The following is a 22,315-nucleotide window of genomic DNA, read 5'->3' on the forward strand; positions in this document are numbered from 1 at the left end:
TATAGTTGCCCCCTCTGCAGCCTGTATAGTTGCCCCCTCTGCACCCTGTATAGTTGCCCCCTCTGCACCCTGTATAGTTGCCCCCTCTGCACCCTGTATAGTTGCCCCCTCTGCACCCTGTATAGTTGCATCTTCAGTACCCTTTATAGTTGCCCCCTCTTCACCCTGTACAGTTGCCCCCTCTATACCCTGTATAATTGCCCCCTCTGCACCCTGTATAGTTGCCCTTTCTGCACCATGTATAGTTGCCCCCTCTGCACCCTGTACAGTTGCCCCCTCTATACCCCTGTTTAGTTGCCCCCTCTGCACCCTGTACAGTTGCCCCCTCTATACCCCTGTTTAGTTGCCCCCTCCACCCTGTACAGTTGCCCCCTCTCCACCCTGTATAGTTGCCCCCTCTCCACCCTGTATAGTTGCCCCCTTTATACCCCTGTTTAGTTGCCCCCTCTGCACCCTGTACAGTTGCCCCCTCTATACCCCTGTACAGTTGCCCCCTCTCCACCCTGTTTAGTTGCCCTCTCTGCACCCTGTATAGTTGCCCTCTCTGCACCATGTATAGGTGCCATCTCTGCACCATGTATAGTTGCCCCCTCTTGAACCTGTACAGTTGCCCCCTCTATACCCCTGTTTAGTTCCCCCCTCTGCACCCTGTACAGTTGCCCCCTCTATACCCCTGTTTAGTTGCCCCCTCCATCCTGTACAGTTGCCCCCTCTATACCCCTGTTTAGTTGCCCCCTCTGCACCCTGTACAGTTGCCCCCTCTATACCCCTGTATAGTTGCCCCCTCTCCACCCTGTATAGTTGCCCCCTCTATACCCCTGTATAGTTGCCCCCTCTCCACCCTGTATAGTTGCCCCCTCTATACCCCTGTTTAGTTGCCCCCTCTATACCCCTGTTTAGTTGCCCCCTCTTCACCCTGTACAGTTGCCCCCTCTATACCCCTGTATAGTTGCCCCCTCTCCACCCTGTATAGTTTCCCTTTATGCGCCCAGTAGTTCTGTGTATTAGACCCACTCCTGGATTTGCTCTCACCATGTGTGAACCCGGCCTTACAGCGTACACTGCAGCATATTTTCCCAATACTGAGGGTACATTCACATGTTGCAATTCTATCAGGTTCTTCTAAAATGTTTTTATTTATTTATTTATTTTTCTGCACAAAATTGCTGCAGCGTGTGAATGCAGCCCGAGGGTCGCCACATTGTGATACACCCCCCTGCAGCTCATGTTCTGCAGAGGCTCATTCACCGACTTCACTGACTTCTCTCGCTACACACATCTGCTACATCTGTTAGCATGAAATCTATAAAATCTGCAATATCTACATGAGGCCGCTTCCTTATAATTGTATATTTTGTATTGTATGAACTTTGCTGACGCCTTTTATCGCCATCTTAGTGGCTTCTCAGCTTCATATTGTTCCCCTGTGCAGTCTGGCGGGGGATGGGGGAGTTGCATTGGGTGCACTGGCCCTTGACATGGCATGCGGATGAGAGGCCAATGTGGGTCTCTACTTGAAGACAGAAATTGACCACTTACAGCTTCCTTGTGCTACAGATGGTGTATTAATTGAATATGACGCTGGGCTGACCTCGCTGCTTTCCCAGTGGCCTTCCCTGGTGGCTTTAATCATTGAGTATATTCCGCTGTGCATGAAGGTTATCTGGTAACTATACATCACGCTCCACTGACTCCGTAATGACAGCTGCTAACATTGCATCTTGGAAATTGTACAGGAAAAAAAATAGGAATGTGAACAATGTCTAGAAGAGTAGAGCAGAACCTCTGTAAATCTATACAACAATAGGTCACACTTATAACTGGTGCTGTGAATTCTCTATACACACAACAATGCCATCGATGCTGCGTTTAGCTATAGGATACCAACTTTACAAAATGCTACGTATCCTTAAACACCCAATTATTGACGTTAATCTAATAGTCGGAGCAAACAGTGGTCTCAGTGATCATCTCTTGCTGTGGAGGACTCAACACAATCATAAAAGACAGGGACTGCCTATTCAATTCAATAGGCAGGGCGTAATGCTTCATACAACCTGTGGTGGCGCTGCGGGAAAAAAAAAATGAATGCCTACTGCTGAATTTCTCCATTCCATTTCTAAGGGAATATCCTGTGATAGGCTTATTATTAGACTCATCTATCAGATTAGATTCAGTCAGAATAAAAAGTACCACAATCACCGTGAACATGATGGACTAGGTAGGAGATGTGAGGCTGTGTAGTGGTAGTAGTATTAGTAGTATTATTAGTAGTAGTAGTAGTAGTAGTAGTACAGTATAGAACATAATGGATTACAGGAGATATGCAGCTGTATATGAGTAGTTGTAGTATTAGCAGTATAGTACATGATAGGAGATGTGTGGCTGTGTAGGGTAATAGTAGTCGTAATAGTAGTAGTAGTACAGTATGGAACATGATGGAGAAGGCAGAAGATTTGCAGCTGTGTAGTAGTAGCAGTAGTAGTAGTATTACAGAATGGCAGGTGACTCGAAGGGTTAAGTTCACCCAGGGGAGCTGTGGACGTTGGTGGATTACTGTCAGTGCACACCAGTGATCCACCACTGTTCACAGTTCTTCTGGGTGAATTTAACCCAGTGAGTTACCTGTCAGGTTACGTCAGGTGGCCTAATTTGATACCATGTCTGCCAAACATGGTATTAGAACAGGCCACCTGAAATAACCTGTGAGGTGTTTACAGGATTAACTTCACCCAGGAGAGCTGTGGACAGCGTCTACTGGCACACAAATTGACAGTACAGGAACCATTTGACAGCTACACAGCTTACACAACTACCCTCATAATATCCTCTATCTTTTCATGGAGGGTGCCTTGCAGCCGATTGCCCAGCAGGATTATGGATAACCCCCTTGCACCCGAGCTTTTGATATAATTTAATGTACAATGCGCAGTCGTCATTTTGGACCATGTGTGACGAACTTTCAAAATTTGCAACAAATCTCGGTTCAAGAAGTTTTTTCCTTTAACCCTTTTGTGCAACAATATAAACATGCATTATTCACAGTGACAAAGTCAGCTCTGCTATACCTAAACCGCTATTTTACTAGTTATTTTCTTCATAACTTACAGTCAGATATCACATCTTTTAGGTCTTCTCTCAAGAATATGCCCTTCCCCTCAATGAAGACTGATGGTCAGGTGCGCAATGCTTCCCTGGCTCTCTTGTTATCTCTCTGTATTTAGGCGATCTCTTTGTTTTTAAGCAAGCAGTCGGTAACAATGATAAACTATTGGCCTTGTAGAAAAGTTGTAGCGCATTCGTTTTCACAGTGAATTATGGGACGCGTCCACTTTATTGACTGACCCAAAATATGCTAAATAATGGCCACTTTCCTAAGACTTTGTACTCTAACCTTGAAATCGAATACATTGTGATCTAGCACACGGCCTCCGCCATGACTTAACTATTCATCTTAGCTCCTATTAATGTCAGTGCATGCTGAGGTGTTGTTCAGAGAAAATTCTACAGTCAACAAAAATAGTAGTAAAGAATCACTTTACTGCATGATTGCTGCAAAGTGGTGACACTGAGATGGAGCAGTTATAGTATAGCTTGACTATAGTAGTAACCCCTAGCTTTATTAAAGGCGTTATCCAGGATTAGAAAAAGCACAGCCACTTTCATGCAAAAACAGCACCCCCCCCCCCTCCTCAGGTCCCATGTGGTATTACAATTTAGTTCCGTTGACTTCCATAGAACTGAGCTGCAATACCACACCCAAACTGAGGACTGAGGAGGGGCGCCATTTCTGGAGGAAAGTCACCATGTTTTTCTAACCCCTTTAACTTTTAGGATACTGGAAGAACAGGATGACCCCTGTGGGAATGGTTATTTTGGTCCCAGAATAACTTTTACAGGCTGAAATTTTACCAGTTTTATTCTTAAAGGGATTTTCCATTTTAAGAAACCCATTTCTGTCCCGTCTATTTGCTTTATCATACCATTATGTTGTGCTGCATGGCGGATGGGACATCTGTATTGGTGGACAGGTATGGTGCTGTTTTTGGTACTGTAATGTTTCTTTTTTTTTTATCTACTCACAGAAATCCTCTGACATCCTGGTCATGAGATACTCATTATGCAGTGACCACTATAGATTCAATTTTGTATTAGCTGTGGCCATTGAAATGTAAGGTTGTTGTTAGAGATGAGTGAACTTTTCAAAAGTTTGGTTCGGTAGGTTCGCCAAACTTTCAAGCAAAGTTCGGGTTCAGTTTTAGATGAAACCGAACTTTTCTTAATTCCCTAAAATAAGATGATTTATATTATCTTAGGGGATTAAGCAGTTGTATACAGTCAGTTTTCTGTATGCTACCTTTGCATAGACGCCATCCTTGGGTATGCCGATTGCTTTCTATCCTGCCAGCTTGTTTTGTGTATATTTACTTAAGACAGCATGTTTTCGTTCCAATGTTGCTGTTGGAAACGAAAAACAGCAACAATGGAAAGAAAAAAATGCTGCCATAAGTAAATATACACAAAATAAGCTGGAGGGGTAGAAGGCAATTGGCAAACAAGGGGATCCTAACTATTGCTTTCTACCCTGCCAGCTTGTTTTGTGTATATTTACTTATAACAACATGTTTACAATCCAGTGTTGCTGCTTTTCGTTTCCAACAGCAATATTGCAACGTAAAATTAAATATACACAAAATTAAAATATACAAAAGTATAAGTAAATATACACAAAACAAGCTGCTGATTGACACCAGAGACCTGTAGGAGGACACCGGGGGTGCACAGAAAAATAAGCATAGGCTCTTTTTTTGTTTTTTTTTTATATGTATTAAATTGTGCGGCCGCAAAAACTTTACAAAAATTTTGGTTCAGTAACGAACCAAACTTTTTGCAAACTTTATAATAAATCTCAATTGTGGTGTTCGGTTCGCTCATCTCTAGTTGTTGTAGTTTGTAGAGGGGATTCTGAGCAACAATCCTTCCTATTTTAGGGGGAAAACCCTGTAAATGTCCATTTAGCTAAGTGAGCAATATCGAGCACCATCTTTAATCAAAGACTGGCAGAGCAGAAAGTTATTTTTAGGCTTTTTTTTTTACTTGCAGATTTCAGAATGCGGATTGCATTTGTCCCATCTGTCATGTATTTATGGATTTTATTTGTAAAACTCCAGTCACAGCCTTAATGTGATGTTTAAGTACCAGATGCTGCTGGAAAATTAAAAAGTAAATTGCACAAACAAACATGAAGATAATACAAGTCACAGATGCCGGTAATTATTGTGTGTGTGTCAAACGGCAACAGAATAGCGCTTTGTGCTTAATTGCAAATCGAAAATTAGTCTGAGCAAATATTCGTATAAATAACGTCTCTTGTTCCATTCTTCCTCTAACTTCTTTATCGAGACAAATTTACTGCAAAAAAAGTCCCTGAAGTAGGAAGGAATCCCGTTTATTCCTTGCCTGTCTGGCTAGTAAAAGAAAGCTCCAATACAGAGATCCAAATACTCTGAATCAGGCAGCTAGAGGAATCTCACTGTGTACTGTGTTATTAATGAGGTCAATGTATAAGCAGTATGCGTTAAGCTCTAAAGCTCCACCTAGTGGTTGCTGCAGTTTTTCTTACTCTGTGTTCCAGTGTTGGGTCTCTGCTGGGTTAACTACCTGATGCTTCTGCTCTCTGTTCCACAGCAGCTATTCCTATTGCCAATGTTTCTATATGTCCAAGTATCAGCTTTTTTCCTGGTAGACCACATTGCGTTTATTCAGATTCCAACTTCGGTAGATGATGAAATAATTGGTGGCCTATTTCAAAGGAATCTTTGTTTCTTGGTGCCACTCAGTCCATAATGTTCAATGAGTCCTTGTTAGAGAATTAGATCCTGATCTTGGCCCTGGCCTAGTTCTTGATCCCACTTATACCTACTAATGCTCAGTAACTGTCGTTACTTCAGGATCCTGATATTCCCTAATTCCTGACAATATTCCTGACCATATTCCTAACTAGTCCTGCATGGCAACCAAAGTTCTACCCCAAATGCTGTGCTAAGCCTTAATTTGTTGTCCACATTCAGTAGCAGAGAATCCTGGGAGTGCTCGCATTGTATGGTCAGCTCTCCTGTCACACAGCAACAAAACCTCTGTAACCACACAGAGACATTATACTGACTGAACTGTTGAATAACAGAGAGCATTGTCTCCTGGTAAGCTGCAGCGCTGATAATGTAATTAGCAAAAATTAATAATTTATTAGCCTCAGTTAATTGCCCTCAGGTGATATACAACCTGCATGATGAACAGGTATTTTTCCTTGTGTGAGTGCACAAAGGACAGGGACTTCCTGTGTTTGGTCTATTTTTTTGAAGAGAGAAAAGCCAAATATCAGCACGGAGGGAGCATAGAGCACAGTTTGGCCATATGTATAACATTGATTTAAACATAGAAAAGGTAGTATATTGCAAAACTGCTTTTTCTTTTACCTCTATGGCTATACAGGGAATTTTGAGCTGTGTATCAAAAAAAAAAACTGACATATTCAGAAGTGATTCCACACTGACGTGTAATCCTATTTAAAAAATTAGCGATCAATGTTCGACATTCACTTTAGGTTGCGTTTCCCTCTATCCACTGTGCTCATTACGGTGAATTATTTTATCATCCTAAGCCTAGGCCTTAGGGCAGCCAGACAGATAAAGACTTGGATGCTTTTGTCTGTCATAATGGCACTTGTGGATCTGACTACAAAAAGATGTCTTAAAATGCCCGTTGTTGGCTAAACGTTGAAAGCCGAGAGTGTCAACAACTGGCATCCCATCACTGGTTAGGTCCTGAGATGTTGGCAGCTCCTTTATAGAGAAGTCTGGCCGTTATAAAATACACATCAAGCTGAACAAATAACCTGTTAATCTTGAGCCGCATTCACTGAAATGGATTTGCAAAATAAACAAATCGTACTGAATGGAAGGGTGCTCGGAATCGTGCAATGATCCTGCACTTTCAAGATAAAGTCTTCCTGAAAATTGAAAAATCTCTTTCATACAGGGGAGTCAAGATAAATAGAGGAGAGGATGACATGGTTCTGGGTACCCATGATGGGGGCTCAACACCTCTTTACTATAGATGGGTATAGTAGCGAAGCTCCAAATTTCTGTGAAATTTGACCAGTAGAGTCTTATAGCCATAGGGCAGCACTGTTACCTTGTAGCACTGGGGTTTGGGGTTAAAATCCCACCAAGGACAAGATCTTCAAGGAGTTTGTATTCTTATTCAATGTTTGTATGGGTTTCCTCTGGGCACTCTGATTTCTGAGTGATGACAAGTAGTGCTGAGCAAACTTGCCGAATTGTTCAGGTTTGGGAACATTCTTCAAACCGGAATACTCGGCATTTGACACCCGGCGGCTGCAGAGGTCGGATGGTGCCCTAGGGAGTCCTGGAAAACATGGATACAACCTTAAGCCAGAGGCTGTATCCATGTCTTCCTGGCAGCCCTAGGGCTCATCCAAATTCTCCAACTGCCCGGAGTCAAATGACAACTGTTCAGGGTTCATAGAAAAAATTACATTATGCCCCATAGAAACTTTAAGCAAACAGAGTTCAAAAACAACATTGTTTCAAAGGCTTCACACTGCTTCGCCTTGACATTGAGCTGACCTGAAGATGGGAATCCAGGTTCAGGTCCATTTACCCAAGCATTGAAGTATGCAGTATAATTGCTTCATGTAAATAGTGCAAGCTACTGATCGACGGGTAATAAAACGCTCATTGATCGTGTAAATTATCGTTTATGAGAACATAAAAATAATGGTTGCATGTTATGACATTGTGATATAGACACATAGAGCATACGATCGATGGCCGGCACGTGACTCTTCCAATTATCTTCTAGGATTCTTTAGGTTCGATTGCATTGACCAACGTTCGAAGAAGTGATACATTTAGAAGAATTATTGAGGTGTGACCATTGTGTGTAGATACTTGGCTGGAATCCCTATTAGGTTACTGACTCTAATTGGTGAAACCTGCCAACCCCATAATGTGTCTCTAGATCTCCCGACTCTCTCGACAGATGAATTCAGGGGAGAGAGAAGAGTTGGGCATGTTGGATTTCACTGCCAGTGCCTTACCTCCCCTCTTCTCATTCAGGAAACGTGAACGGACACTAAAGTTGTATGGGCACCTTAATGCTTTACAGAATCATCTTGACTTTGAGTTGACCTGATCATAGTCTTTGAAGTGATTCTCTATTCCTGTATTCGGCATTATAGCCAACAGTTCAGATTACTGAGAGAATCCGTAATAAGTGACAGAGGGTGAACCTTATGGGGTAGTTCCCTAAAATTTTGGTTTCAGGATTAGTTTGGTATAGAATATAAATAACCAGATAATTCAGAGATTTAGAATGAACATTTTAGATTCTGTTTAAATCTAATTATAAAAGTTATTGACCCATTTGGATTAGTTTAAAACGACATGACCCTGACAGCGGCCCGATGACCACAACAGTGCTGAGCCCGGGGCATAACATTAGGTGTAGAGATATGGACATTAAACACAATGGCCAGAGAACAGTTCAGGGAAAATCAGTGGACACGAAAAAGCCGGAGGCAAAAAACAGGTCGTTCATCTCCTCTCCGGTGTAATAGGAAAGGCTTCCTCGTGGGAATTCATTGCCTCTATTATGTGAGCTGTTTGCATTTTGCTTTCACATTTTGGACAAATGACCTCGAACTAACAAAGAAGCAACGGGATCTGGAAGGTCTTTGTTCATAGCTAGAAGCTAATGGTGGAGTTAAAGAGTTTGTCCGAGAAACATTCTTAATTGATGCCGAGATTGTGGGGGACATGTCAGTGATGTATACTTACCTGTCACACTCTCCCACCATTGCGAGTTCCTGGGCCCTTGCAGTGTTTTCATAATATCCAATGATGTTTGTTCCCATAGGAAATGAGCGGTCAGCATAGACTATGAGAGGTTCAGAGGCCATATCCGGTGGGAAATATCCTTTTTTTTTTTAATTTAAGAGGTAATTTGAAATTCTAAAATCAAAAAATTCTAATAAAATACCTTTTTCCTCAGATTTCACTAGCTTTATACTCTGAGGGGAGATTTCTCCTTTAGATTTTATTGTTGCCCTCAGCAGGGGAAAAACTTTGCATGCGATGCCAGAGGGAGTACGAGAAGGCAAGAGACAATTGCTGATCTGTCTGCCTTTTATACTTTTTAAGCTTATCCATAGGTATTGGGAAGGTCTCAACTAGACAAGGCCATCTCTAAACCTATCCACTACTGTGATCAGGCTATGGCCCTGGATTCAGCTTCAGGACTGTCGCTTCCCTTCATAGGGGATATCGATAGTGAGAGAACTTTAAAGTTTTTCGTCACTATCTGCAGTTCTGACACACCACCCATATTGGCACCACAGTGGCGGACGCATGTCATGTGTGTTTAATAAAATCTCTGTAATGCTTGTGGTTGGCCGCCTCCAACATACTGCATGCCCCATTCTTTCACCCTGGCTCCGGTTTCACCCATGGTTTCATGCATGGCCCATAGGGTGTGCACAAGCATGCACTACCTGTTTACGGCTGCAGATCTTCTGACTCCTCTACCATTTGACCTGGATTATTAACCCCGAACCTGTTCTTCCTGCCTCTTCCTGACCACTTTACCTGCCTATGCTTGGGTGTAGACTTTTCTTTTCCTAACCTTTTCCTTACCACACATTGGTGTTTTCTGGTCTGCTGGCCCAGCTGTTACCAACACTGGGCCAATCTTGGGACTACTCCAGCAGCCAAATCCTGGCACATAGGGGGAAAACCTACATAGTACTTAGTAGAGATGAGTGCAAGTTGAGTCCGATCGTTTGGAAGTTGGATGCAGCCCTGAAAGACATGGATACAATCATAGGTCATAGGCTGTACGAATATTTTGTTAGGACTCCCTTGGGCTGCATTCAACTTTTCGGCTGCCGTTATTCAAATACCGAATGATCAGACTCGACCATGCTCCAATTGTACTCATCTCTATTACTTCCTGCTACTGAGTTTAACCCAAAGTAAAACCACTTGGGTAGCCTGGTGGGTCCACACTTCCACACAGTTTTCTTTTGTACCACCTTCTTGTTTAATATAAAAAAGACTTCCCCCTATGAAAAAGAAAACAAACTATGAAAGAATGCAGAATACAGAAAGACTATAGTGCGCTTGTTCTGTTCTTGTTCCTAAACTTCTGATAAATATTTATGACCTTTTTTACCACTTTTTGTAGATGTCAACCCAATTTGTTTTCTCTTAGCAATAACGAAAATAAAAAAGGAAAGAATGAGCAGAGACTGAGTGATGTGATGAGATGGCGCCCTTGAGATGAAGATCTCACCGTACGCCGAAGCAACAAATCAACTCAATTTTGCAAACTTCTTCTCTACCCGATGGCTGTGATTGAATAATTCCTTAACCCCGATGCTGAGTTCTCTGTCCCTTGCCTAGGGCCATCATTTAACAGACACCCGCTCATACTCCTAGCATGTGTGTCAGCAGAAAACACGTTTCTTCATGTGTTACATTAATTATTAGGAAAGAAAAAATACCCTAAAAGTGAATGAGCTGATGATGGAACGCTCTATGGGGCAAGTAGATATCATACAGGGAGTCTCCAATGCTATATAAGACTCTCTTACCCCTTCAGAAGGATAGTCAGCCAATGGTTAAAGCGAATGTAGCATCAGTACATTCACTTTGTTTTCCACATGGGTAGAACGGTGACGGTACGGGGAAGCTGGTGCCACAGTCCTTTTTTTGAACAGCGGCCTGGTTCTCATTTGATGTTGTTTTATTCCCAGGCACCGGCCAAAAGTGAAGCACTGGAAACCCTTGCCCCTCTATGACGTAGCTCCATTTAAATCAATGGAGCCTCATCATAGAGGGACGGGGGTTTCCTCTGACTGGGGGAAGGCCAGTCTGCCTCCAGTGCTTCACCCCAGGCCAGTGCCTGGAATTAAATGGGGCCGTACGCGGGAACAGGACTACGGTTCAAGAAAAGGACTTTGCTACTGGCTTTCCCATGCCGGCGCCATTCTATTCATGTGAAATCATAAAGCTAATGTAAACTGCAAGGATCTAGTAGTCTCCTCTCCTGCCAAAATTTTCATTTCTAACTTCATAGAATAAGCAGAACTCGATTAAGTCGCCCTCCAATTTCCTGATGAAGAGGCACAGCCCGATGTGCGGATTATTATAAATAACCATATACATCCCTGAAGAAGCGGCCAGAGCGTCTGCACTTGGCTCTGAGTCAGCTCGGTGTGACAAAGTAAATTATAATGCTAATTCTTGTTGTCCTGTAGCAGCTTAATATATCGCTTCTGTTTTCCAGCGCATCCAGAGGAGAGTAAACCAATTATGTTCCATTATGATAATGTTACAGGCTGAAGCTTTGGCGTCACACTCGTTTTGGGTATAGAAGTTATCTTGGTTAAGAATCAAGATCTGTAGAAAATGTGAAGTGTTATGTAAAGTACGAGTCTCCTTCTAGGGAATAAAAGAAGATACAGGACTAAAATATATCTGTATCCACCATGTCACAGCTTGTCTGTATGATATTTGTTTCCTTACTCTGTTCATGTTCAAAGCCTGCATCTTATAAGGCCCATACACTTCAATAGCTGTCAGCAGGACTTCAGCAATCTCACCTGATCCCCTCAAACACATGAACATTCCTTCAGCCAACAGCAATCTCACCTGTTCCCCTCATACACATGAAAGTTCCTTCGTCCAACAGAAATGTCACCCAATCCCCTCATACACATTAATGTTCCTTAGTCCGACAGAAATCTCAACTGATCCCCTCATACACATGAATGTTCCTTCGTCCAACAGAAATCTCACCAGATCCCCTCATACACATGAACGTTCCTTCGTCCAACAGAAATGTCACCCAATCCCCTCATACACATGAACGTTCCTTTGCCCGACACAATCTCACCTGATCCCCTCATACACATGAACGTTCCTTCGTCCAACAGAATGTCACCCAATCCCCTCATACACATGAACGTTCCTTCGTCCAACAGAAATCTCATCCAATCCCCTCATATACATGAACGTTCCTTTGTCCGACAGAAATGTCACCCAATCCCCTCATACACATGAATGTTCCCTCGGCTGACAGAAATCTCACCTGATCCCCTCATACACATGAACGTTCCTTTGACTGACAGAAATCTCATCCGATCCCCTCATACACATGAATGTCCCTTCGTCTAACAGAAATCTCACCTGATCCCCTCATACACATGAACGTTCCTTCGTCTGACAGAAATCTCATTCGATCCCCTCATACACATGAATGTTCCCTCGGCTGACAGAAATCTCACCTGATCCCCTCATACACATGAACGTTCCTTCGTCCGACAGAAATCTCACCTGATCCCCTCATACACATGAATGTTCCTTTGACTGACAGAAATCTCACCTGATCCCCTCATACACATGAACGTTCCTTTGACTGACAGAAATCTCACCTGATCCCTGCATACACTTAAGCTGATAGCAACCTCACCCAATCACCGTATACAGATGAATGTTCCTTTGGTCCCCCTAGCAATTACACCTGATCCCTACATACACATAAACATTTACTTGGCCTACAGAAATCTCACCTGATCACCATGTACACATGAAATTGATTAGCTGACAGAAATCTCATTCAATCCCTATACATTAATGAGCGTTCCTTCAGCCGCTCGCTCCACAGTGTTCACTGACAGGGTTTTCTGCGGCCCCTATTCAATGAATAGCAGCCGCAGAAAACTGACATGTCAGTTGTTTGCGGCACCGCTATGGATCCTGGCCGGAGTGTATACTATGTGTATATACGCTCCGGCCGGGATCCCATAGACGGCAAGGTAACGTATATTTTCGGAATAATCACAGCCGTTGTACAACGGCCGTGCCTTTTCGAAAATATACATTGTGTGAACATAGCCTAAATGTGGCCTGGTAACAGACCAGAGGAGTCTGCCATCAGTAATTAAAGGTGTAGAGACAAGTTAACTAAACTGTATAGTAGCCAAAGATTTTGAATCTTTTTATATAATCAAATCCATGAATAATGAACGGGCTCAGAAAGTTGCACCTTCCTATTTGGCGTACTCCGTTTTCCTGACAATGTGAGAATTGAAACACAAGCCAATCACACTGACATCAAGAACATAACAGGTTTATTACCGGATGACAAGCAAATTAACATTTTAACTCATGTTTGTATTTTGTCTGATCCGGCGCCTAATCTCCAACATTCTGGTTTATGGCGTCTGTGGAAATGAGCGCTTGATGATATTTCAGCAGCATTTTGGCGATAGGGCTTCTGAATACTGTAAATCTCAGAGTAACCAGGCAGGTTGGAGGAGTTAAAGAATACCTCTCACATTTTTCTTTTTTCAAAAAACACACTCTAATACACTCTGTTTAAATCAATGTTATACGTATGGTCACTAGGTGTCTCCCTTCACTGCACTTATGTACAGCTTCTGCCCTTCCACATTCAGTAGCTGAGAATCCTGGGGGTGCTTGCATTGTATGGTCAGCTCTCCTGTCATGCAGTACCAAAACCTTTGTAACCACACAGTGACATTATACTGACTGAACTGTTGCATAACAAAGAACCTTGTCTCACAGTAAGCTGCAGAGCTGATAATAGAATTAGCAAAAGTTAATTGTCCTCCATTAATATATACAATCTGCATGCTCACAACCCCTGTGTATGTCTTAAAAAAATATTTTGTGACAGGTCAAGAGATTCTGTCAAAATCCCCCTAAAACAGTGCCACCCCTGGCTGTAATTGGTATTGCAGCCTATCCACAATAAAGTGAATGGAACAGCCTTTGGACAATAGTGGTGTGGGTTTTGGAGAAAAGGAAGACCTGTTAATTTTCAATTCTGAAGACAAATATATTTTGCAATTGTGTTTCGATATTTACGAGTTTCTCATGGTAAGCCTGTTCCTAAGGCATCTCATACATTAGAAAACAGACAATAACTCACAGATTTCCAGCATTTCCAGGCTTCATGTAGGAATTATACAGTCTTTTAATAATGTAGATACGCACCCCAGCCTGAGGGGAGGGGGTCCGGCTTCTCCCGCCTCAGATAATGAGTGGCTTATCTGTACATAATTCAGAGGATGCACACAATGCATCCCGCCAATGGAAGAGGAGAAGCTTTCATGTGGAGCTATTCTACAGCTGAAGGCCTTGAGTTTCAAAGGATTTTTATGACCCTTTGAATGTTATTTTCTATGGTTTTGTAGCTTATTATTATGTTTAGATTATTTTGTTATACAACTTTCTTTTCTATTTTATGGTGTTCTCCCCTCCTGTTTTTCTCTCTCCCATTCGTCCACTTTTATGTCCGGTAATTTTCTTTACTGCTTCTTCATTGTTCTTTTCTTTAACTTATCTTCACCTTTCCTTCTTTCTTTTTCACTTGTTTTCTTTCTTGCCTCTGTTTGCTATTGCTACTTGTCTTTCCCTTTTTATCCTCATGCTATCCTCTTCCTTCCTATTCTAAATATTTGTACCCCATTCTCTCCACCCTTCCCTTTACCTCTTCATACTTTTATATCCATTTTTCACCCCCATTGTCTTTCCCTGACCTTCCATTTATCCATCCATAAACATCTTCATGCTCTCCTCCCTTCCCCTCCATACACTTATACCCCTTTCCGACCCCATTCCCATGCCCAGACCTTCTCATCCATCCACATACATCACCATGCTCCTTTCTCCCTTCCCCTCCATAATTGTGTATCCTTTCCCACCCTATTGCTGCCGCTCACCTTCCCATCCATCCCCATACCTCTCTATGCTCTCCCTCTCCCTTTCCCCTCCTTAATACCCCCTAACATTCCCATCCATCCACATACACCTCCATGCTCCCCTCTTCCTTCCCTTCAATACTTTTATACCTTTTCCCACCTCATTGCCATCCTCCGACCTTCCCATCCATCCACATACATCTCCTTGCTCCCCTCTCCCTTCCTCTCCATACGTTTATATCCCTTTCCCACCCCATTGCCGTCCCCCAACCTTCCCATCCATCCATAAACACCTCCATTCTCTTCTCTCCCTTCCCCTCCATACATTTATACTCCTTTCCCACCCCATTGCCGTCCCCGACTTTCCCATCTATCCATCCACATACACCTCCATGCTGTCCTCTCCCTTCCCTCCATACGTTTATACCTCTTTCCTACCCCATTGCCACCCCGGACCTTCCCATCCCTTCCCATCCCTCCACATACACCAACTTTGCTCCCTTTTCCCTTCCCCTCCATACATTTATACCCCTTTCCCATCCCATTGCCGTCCCCCAACCTTCCCAATCGTTCACATACCACACCATTGCTCCCTTCTCCCTTCCCATCCATCCATCCACGTACATCTCCTTGCTCCCTTTTCCCTTCCTCTCCTTACGTTTATACCCCTTTTCCACCCCATTGCCGCCCCCGACCTTCCCACCCATCCATACACATCTACGTGCTCTCCTTCCTCCGTCGCATTTCCAATCAATCCAGTAAAGATCACGTCTAATGATATCAAGTCTCCATTCTCACATTAATTCCATTTAACTATGTGCATTAAAATCTGAAAGGTCTTTATCCTAATGAGAATTATCACATGATCTATAAAACGCTCAATACCAAGAGAGCGTCTGATATCGAGCCCGGACTCATGGTGATGTCGTCCTCCATGTTGTCGTACAGGAGAATATTTTTCATTATTTGCAGATTGGGCTGATGAGATGAACACAGACTCGGGGGTTGTAGTGATAAAAATGCAGAATAATTGTAACATTTGCTGGAGAGGACGGTGTCTGCATAATAATGTGGAACGTCTGTGTTCTCTCTATCTGCTGTGTGGCTACGGGGTTATTCCGTGACTTAGGGGGTGCACATGCAACTTTAGCACAGCTTGCATGCAACTTAGTTGCAAGTCTTTTTTCGAGAAACTTTAAATATAATATTATTAAGTATCTAACCTGCTGATATGTCCCTGTAGTGCACAAGAAGCCCTCACCATTGGTGCCATTTTCGTAATTTGCAGTTTATTAAGTATGCTAATGAGGTGTACAGGGGGCGGGGCTACCATCCTCACTGCACAGATCTGCCCCGCCCGGCTTGGTCTGCCTAATGAATATTAAGGTGGTGCTCTGCTAAAATTAGTTAGGTGAGGTAAGCCGGCTGTGCCAGATCGGTGAACTAAGAGCTGTAGCCCCGCCCCCAACGCCTCATTACTATATTGAATATCCTGAAAACTGAGCCAAGGATGACGAAAAGAAGCTTACCTTCATCCTCAACACCCTGTGTCCTGTAGGGACCTATCAGCAGGTTAGATGCTCCTAGTCTCAGAGATATTTAGATCCTCGGGGGAGGAGCCAGGTACAGTAATAGGTCACAAAGAGAACAGCTCTATTTGGGAATGACTTTCGGGGCAACCTCTTGCCTCAAGGCTGTATTTTTTTATTCGATGTTATTGATGGTCTTGTGCGTACAGTATAATGATACCAGTGGAACAATGTACAGTTGTTCTATAAAGATGGGGGCAGAATCATCCCGTATGGGGCCAGTAAACCAAGGTCCGGCACTGATTCTGTCATACACCTGTATTGGACCCATTAATAACTACAGTATTATGGAGCCAAAGTCATTCCTGTGCACATAGCTATTCAGTTCTATGGACTTTTATAACTCTTTTTCATACCTTTCTATTTTCAGTACCCCCACGGTTCCTGAATCACCCGGCCAATCTGTACGCCTATGAAAGCATGGACATCGAGTTTGAATGTGCTGTATCTGGGAAGCCCCCTCCTTCAGTGAAATGGACCAAGAATGGAGAAGTGGTCATCCCCAGTGACTACTTTCAGATAGTGGTAAGTCTCCCCTGTTTTAGAATTACCAATAGTTTCTTAAAGGGTTTATTAAAACATGGCTGCTGACTTCTTGAAACAGCACCACTCTCCTTAATAGGTTATGCCTGGTATTGCAGTTCAGCTCCTTTTAAGAGGTTTTCTTTTTCAAATCAAGGGGTACCAGAAAGTTATATAAACTTGTAAATTACTTCTATTTAAAAATCTCGTCTTCCAGTACTTATCAGCTGCTGAATGTCCTGCAGGAAGTGGTGTATTCTTTCCAGTCTGACACAGTGCTCTCTGCTGCCACCTCTGTCCGTGTCAGGAACTGTCCAGAGCAGGAGAGGTTTTCTATGGGGATTTGCTACTGCTCTGGACAGTTCCTGACATGGACAGAGGTGGCAGCAGAGAGCAGACTGGAAAGAATACACCACTTACTGCAGGACATGCAGCAGCTGATAAGTACTGGAAGACTGGAGATTTTTAAATAGAAGTAATTTATAAATCTGTATAACTTTCCGACACCAGTTGATTGAAAAAAAATATTCTCTGGAGTACCCCTTTAGGATATATAATGTATAATATTTTTATTTTGGATGTAGTTGTTATAGCTGTGAATTATTGAATGCAATCATATTAGAATGTGTACTATCGCCATGGCAACCAGACAACTCTTCCCCTCATTAGTCTAATTAGGTCCCTGTAAGGTGATTGGTTGCCACGGATTATGACACATGGTTACTCTGCATAATCCCCCGATACATAGAGAGTAAAGACAACTAACTTCCTTCTGATCTGCAGTTTACAAGGACATTCCCTCGTAGCCTTCATTGCCGGGGAGCAGGGCACATAGGGCTGTAGCTGTAGTTCTATCCTAATAGAGAGGAAAATAAATATTACTTTATAGCCCTAAGTAATATTCCATAATAAACCATAGTGCTTAATGGATTTAAGGTAACATCCCTGAGCACTAGTAAAACAATGGGGCTATTGTCTGCACCCCTGGTGGTCTAGGATAAGACATTTCTGTATACCCTGTGGTCTAAAGGTGCCTGTATACTTTAGTAAAAAATCATCCAAGCCTGAAAACATTGCCAGCCATTAGCACAGATATTATTAATGTCAGTTTCTCTTGTGGTCTATGACTGAGAGGGGTTAATATCTGTATTTATGGTGGTCTAGGGCAGGAATGGGTTAATTTCAGAATTCCCGGTGGCTTTAAACAATGAAGAAGTTAACGCCTGTATCATCTGTGATCTGGGGAAGATAAGATTTTTTTCAGAATCCCTGGTGGTCTAGAGCAGAGAAAGGGTTAATAAAACCATCCCTGTTGGTATTGAGTTAAAAGGTGACTTTTAGAATCCCTAGTAGTGTGGAAAAGGGGTTAATAACACTTATTTGGTAATCTAAGGCAGATAAGGGGTTACTGTCAGTATTCCCGGTGATCTTGGGCAGTTTCATTATCCTTGTTGATCTAGCACTGATAATAGGTTAATTTCTATGACCCTTAAAGGGGTACTCCAGAGGGAAAAAAAATCTAATCAACTGGTGACAGAAAGTTATACAGATGTGTAAATTACTTCTATTTAAAAATCTCAAGTCTTCTAGTACTTATGAACTGCTGAATGCCCTACAAGAAGTGGTGTAATCTTTCTGGTCTCACACACTGCTCTCTGCTGCCACCTCTGTCCATGTCAGGAACTGTCCAGAGCAGCAGCAAATCCCTATAGAAAACCTCTCCTGCTCTGGACAGTTGCTGACATGGACAGAGGTGGCAGCAGAGAGCACCGTATCAGACTGGAAAGAATACACCACTTCCTGCAGGACATACAGTAGCTGATAAGTACTGGAAGACTTCAGATTTTAAATAAAAGTAATTTACCTATCTGTATACTTTCTGACACCAGTTGATTTGTAAACATTGTTTTTTCTCTGGAGTACCCCCTTAAAGCGACTCTTTACCCACAATCTGACCCCCCCAAACCACTTGTACTTTTGGATCTGTCCTGTGGTCCGTTCGGCAGGTAATGCAGTTATTGTCCTAAAAAACAACTTTTAAACTTGCAGCCCGTGCCAAATGGGAGTATCTGTGCCCTAAGTTTGCACCATCCCTCTGTCCCTCCTCATCATTAGGTATGCTACAGGCAGATTGCCTCCTATTCCCCACCTGTGTTAGCCCAGCCCATGGGCTGGATCGTTGAGCACCTGTGCAGTGTTCAGCATGTAGAAAATGTTCCAGTGGCATTCCTATTGATGAAGAGGGTGGGGAGGACGGACAGAGGGGCGTTGCAGGTCTAGGGCACAGACACTCTAGGCTACGCCAATTTGACACAGGGCTGCAAGTTTAAAAGTAGTTTTTTAGGACAATAACTGCATCCCCTGCTGAAGGGACCCCAGGACAGATCTTGGATTAAAAGCTGCTATATGAAGGTACAAGTAGTTGGGGGGGGGATGGGGGTCAGATTGTGGGTACAGAGTCGCTTTAAGACCCAAAGCAATGAACTCATCTCTAGTGGTCTAGACCAGAAGAGGGGAGACTATAGGGATCCCTGGGAATCTAGAGGAGAAAAAGGTAGAAAGGGTTAATGAGACTGTATCTGACAGTCTAGAGTCTTTAAGGAATTTTTATCAGGTAGTCTAATGTAGAGAAAGGGTTAATGCCAATGTCCGTAATGGTCAAGGACAGAGAATAGGCTTATGCCAGTATTCATGGCAGTCTGGGGCAGTGGAAGGGTTAATTTTAGAATTTCTAGAAGTCTGAGAGTCATTATACCTGGTGGTCTGGGGCAGTGAATGGGTTAATGTCGCGCAGTTTATCAGGAAGGCTGACTCTATAACCGAATGTTGATTTTCTTGTTATCGGCTAATCTCAGTTTTGGGAGTTGTGTTTGATGCGGCGATGGTGTGGTGCCCCGGAGCTGATGCTCAGTAGTCTCTCTCGTGCAGAATACGCTCTATGCTTACACTGGCGCTCGGCTCCTCGGAGCGGGTCAGATGTGATCAGATGCCATGCATTTGTCTCTTTCATTAAAGCATTGCCCAACGGCAAAACAATTTCGTTTAAACTTTTCCACCAGTGATGATTCCCACAGGTGCGGCGGCACTAAGAGGACGAAAGCTCCGGCAATGAGGAGCTGACAGGTTCATGCCGTACATCGCCCCCAGACACAACGCTCATCCAAGATGCAACAGGGACCAAAGGAAAGCATTATTAAAATGGCCACTTTGTGTCTGCAGCTCAGATCATCCGTCTTTACCACCCGTCCTGCAGGAAAACCAATGGAGCACATCGCTTCTTTCTATTACTGAAATGCATTGAAAATAAAAAAAAATTACAACTTACTTAGAAATCTTGGCAGAAATGTACACCTGCTCCTAGTTAACGTGGCCCATCGTGTGGCAGGTGCAGAGCCAGATTAACTATGTACTCCTGTATGAGAGGAAGCGGGGCTTTAGTTGTTTGAATGTCCCCCTTTGTGTTTATCCCTCCTACGGAAACGTATGTGTCTCCATGGTTCCTGACTACAAACAAACTCTGCGTAGTCTGATCCAGTATTTCTGTGTAAAAGGTGTAAACGGAAATAAGAAAAACTAATTATTCTGGATTTTTTTTTTTAAATTGCATTCAATTTCATTCATTTGTTTATATAGGAGAAGGGACTCCTATAAAAGACAGGAGTCCCTGCTCCTGTACACTGAGCATCCCAGAGGTAAGCAGAATGTGGTTTACATCTCAACTTACATAGAATACATTTGTTGGGCTGGACACTCTGTGTTTGGCCCACTGAATGTGTACTGCAGATCAGTGTACTGCACAGGAGCAGGGACACCTGTCTTTGATAGGAGTCCCTGCTTCTGAAGACAGGAGTGGACTAAAGGTAAGCTGCAATGGTATATACGTCTCAGCTTACACTCAGTATGGAATCTCTCCATTTGGCCCAGTGAATGTGCACTGGGGCTGAGTATACTGCACAGGAGCAGGGAGTCCTGTCTTTGATAGGAGTCCCTGCTACTGTGCATACCTTGCCTGGGCAAATGCAGGGCAATTGGGGCACATCTGAATCCAAATCGGAAATTAAAAATGGATCTGAATTGAAACAAATTTTGGGAGATTCACCCGTCCTGAGTTGTGAAAAGAGAAAGAATAGATGGAAGTGAGTGTGACTGCAGGGTAAGACTATGGCCAGTAAGTGTAGAGACACATAACTCTGAAAATGTACATAGCTACTTACCACCATTAAAAGCCAGTATCGGGATTAATAAGCCCTATCCCCAGGATTGCCCTATGAATGACCTTAAAATGCTTGGGAATGCCCCCTAATGACCAAATTTGGGTGGGGCTTATGTAAACTCCACCTCTTTGTGCCTTAATTTCCATCATGCCCTGAATGCATACACCAGCGCATGTAACTGTACTGTGGCTCTTAAAAGTATCCATCCCATGACCATTGATAGAATGAAAGTTCCTATTGTAAGAAAGCAAGCAGAGATCTTGAAAACTGTTGAAAATGTGCAGTAGTGGGGGCTCCTATGGAATTACAGTAAGCAGTGATCTAGAACAATCACAAAGAAGATGGAGTAATGGGGGTTCCTTGAATTATAGTATGCAGTGTACTAGAAGAAAAAAAAAAAATTAATAAATAAATAAATGGAGTAATGGAGGCTCCTATTGAATTACAGTAAGCAGTGATTTAGAAAAATCATAAAGAAGGTGGAGTAATGGAGGTGCCTATGGAATTACAGTAAGCAGTGATCTAGAAAAATAATAAAGAAGGTGGAGAAGTGGGGGCTCCTATGCAATTACAGTAAGCCGTGAGCTAGAAAAATCACAAAGAAGGTGGAGTAGAGGGGGTTCCTATGGAATTATAGTAGGCAGTGATCTAGAACAATAATAAATAAGGTGGAGTAATGGTGGTTCCTTGAATTATAGTATGCAGTGAACAAGAAGAAAAAAAATCGCAATAAGTAAATGGAGTAATGGAGGCTCCTATTGAATTACAGTAAGCAGTGATCTAGAAAAATCATAAAGAAAGTGAAGTAGTGGGGGCTCCTATGGAATTACAGTAAGCAGCGATCTAGAAAAATAATAAAGAAGGTGGAGTAATGGAGGTGCCTATGGAATTACAGTAAGCAGTGATCTAGAACAATCATAAATAAGGTGGAGTAGTGGGGGCTCCTATGGAATTACAGTAAGCAGTGATCTAGAACAATCATAAAGAAGGTGGAGTAATGGAGGTGCCTATGGAATTACAGTAAGTAGTGATCTAGAAAAATAATAAAGAAGGTGGAGTAGTGGGGGCTCCTATGGAATTACAGTAAGCAGTGATCTAGAAAAATCATAAAGAAGGTGGAGTAATGGGGGCTCCTATGCAATTACAGTAAGCAGTGAGCTAGAAAAATCACAAAGAAG

General features: G+C 42.8%; 1 protein-coding gene across 1 annotated transcript in view; it reads left to right on the forward strand.

Annotated features, from left to right (window-relative positions):
* The window catches only part of DCC (DCC netrin 1 receptor), a 375,839-nt gene that overhangs the window by 160,001 nt on the left and 193,523 nt on the right, over positions 1-22,315 (forward strand). The window contains exon 7 of the mRNA XM_069963563.1: positions 16,772-16,926. Within this exon, the coding sequence (XP_069819664.1) occupies positions 16,772-16,926 (155 nt within the window). The remainder of the gene's footprint in view (positions 1-16,771; positions 16,927-22,315) is intronic.

This window comes from Dendropsophus ebraccatus, chromosome 3 (genome assembly GCF_027789765.1).
Source record: "Dendropsophus ebraccatus isolate aDenEbr1 chromosome 3, aDenEbr1.pat, whole genome shotgun sequence".
NCBI classification, from domain to species: domain Eukaryota; kingdom Metazoa; phylum Chordata; class Amphibia; order Anura; family Hylidae; genus Dendropsophus; species Dendropsophus ebraccatus.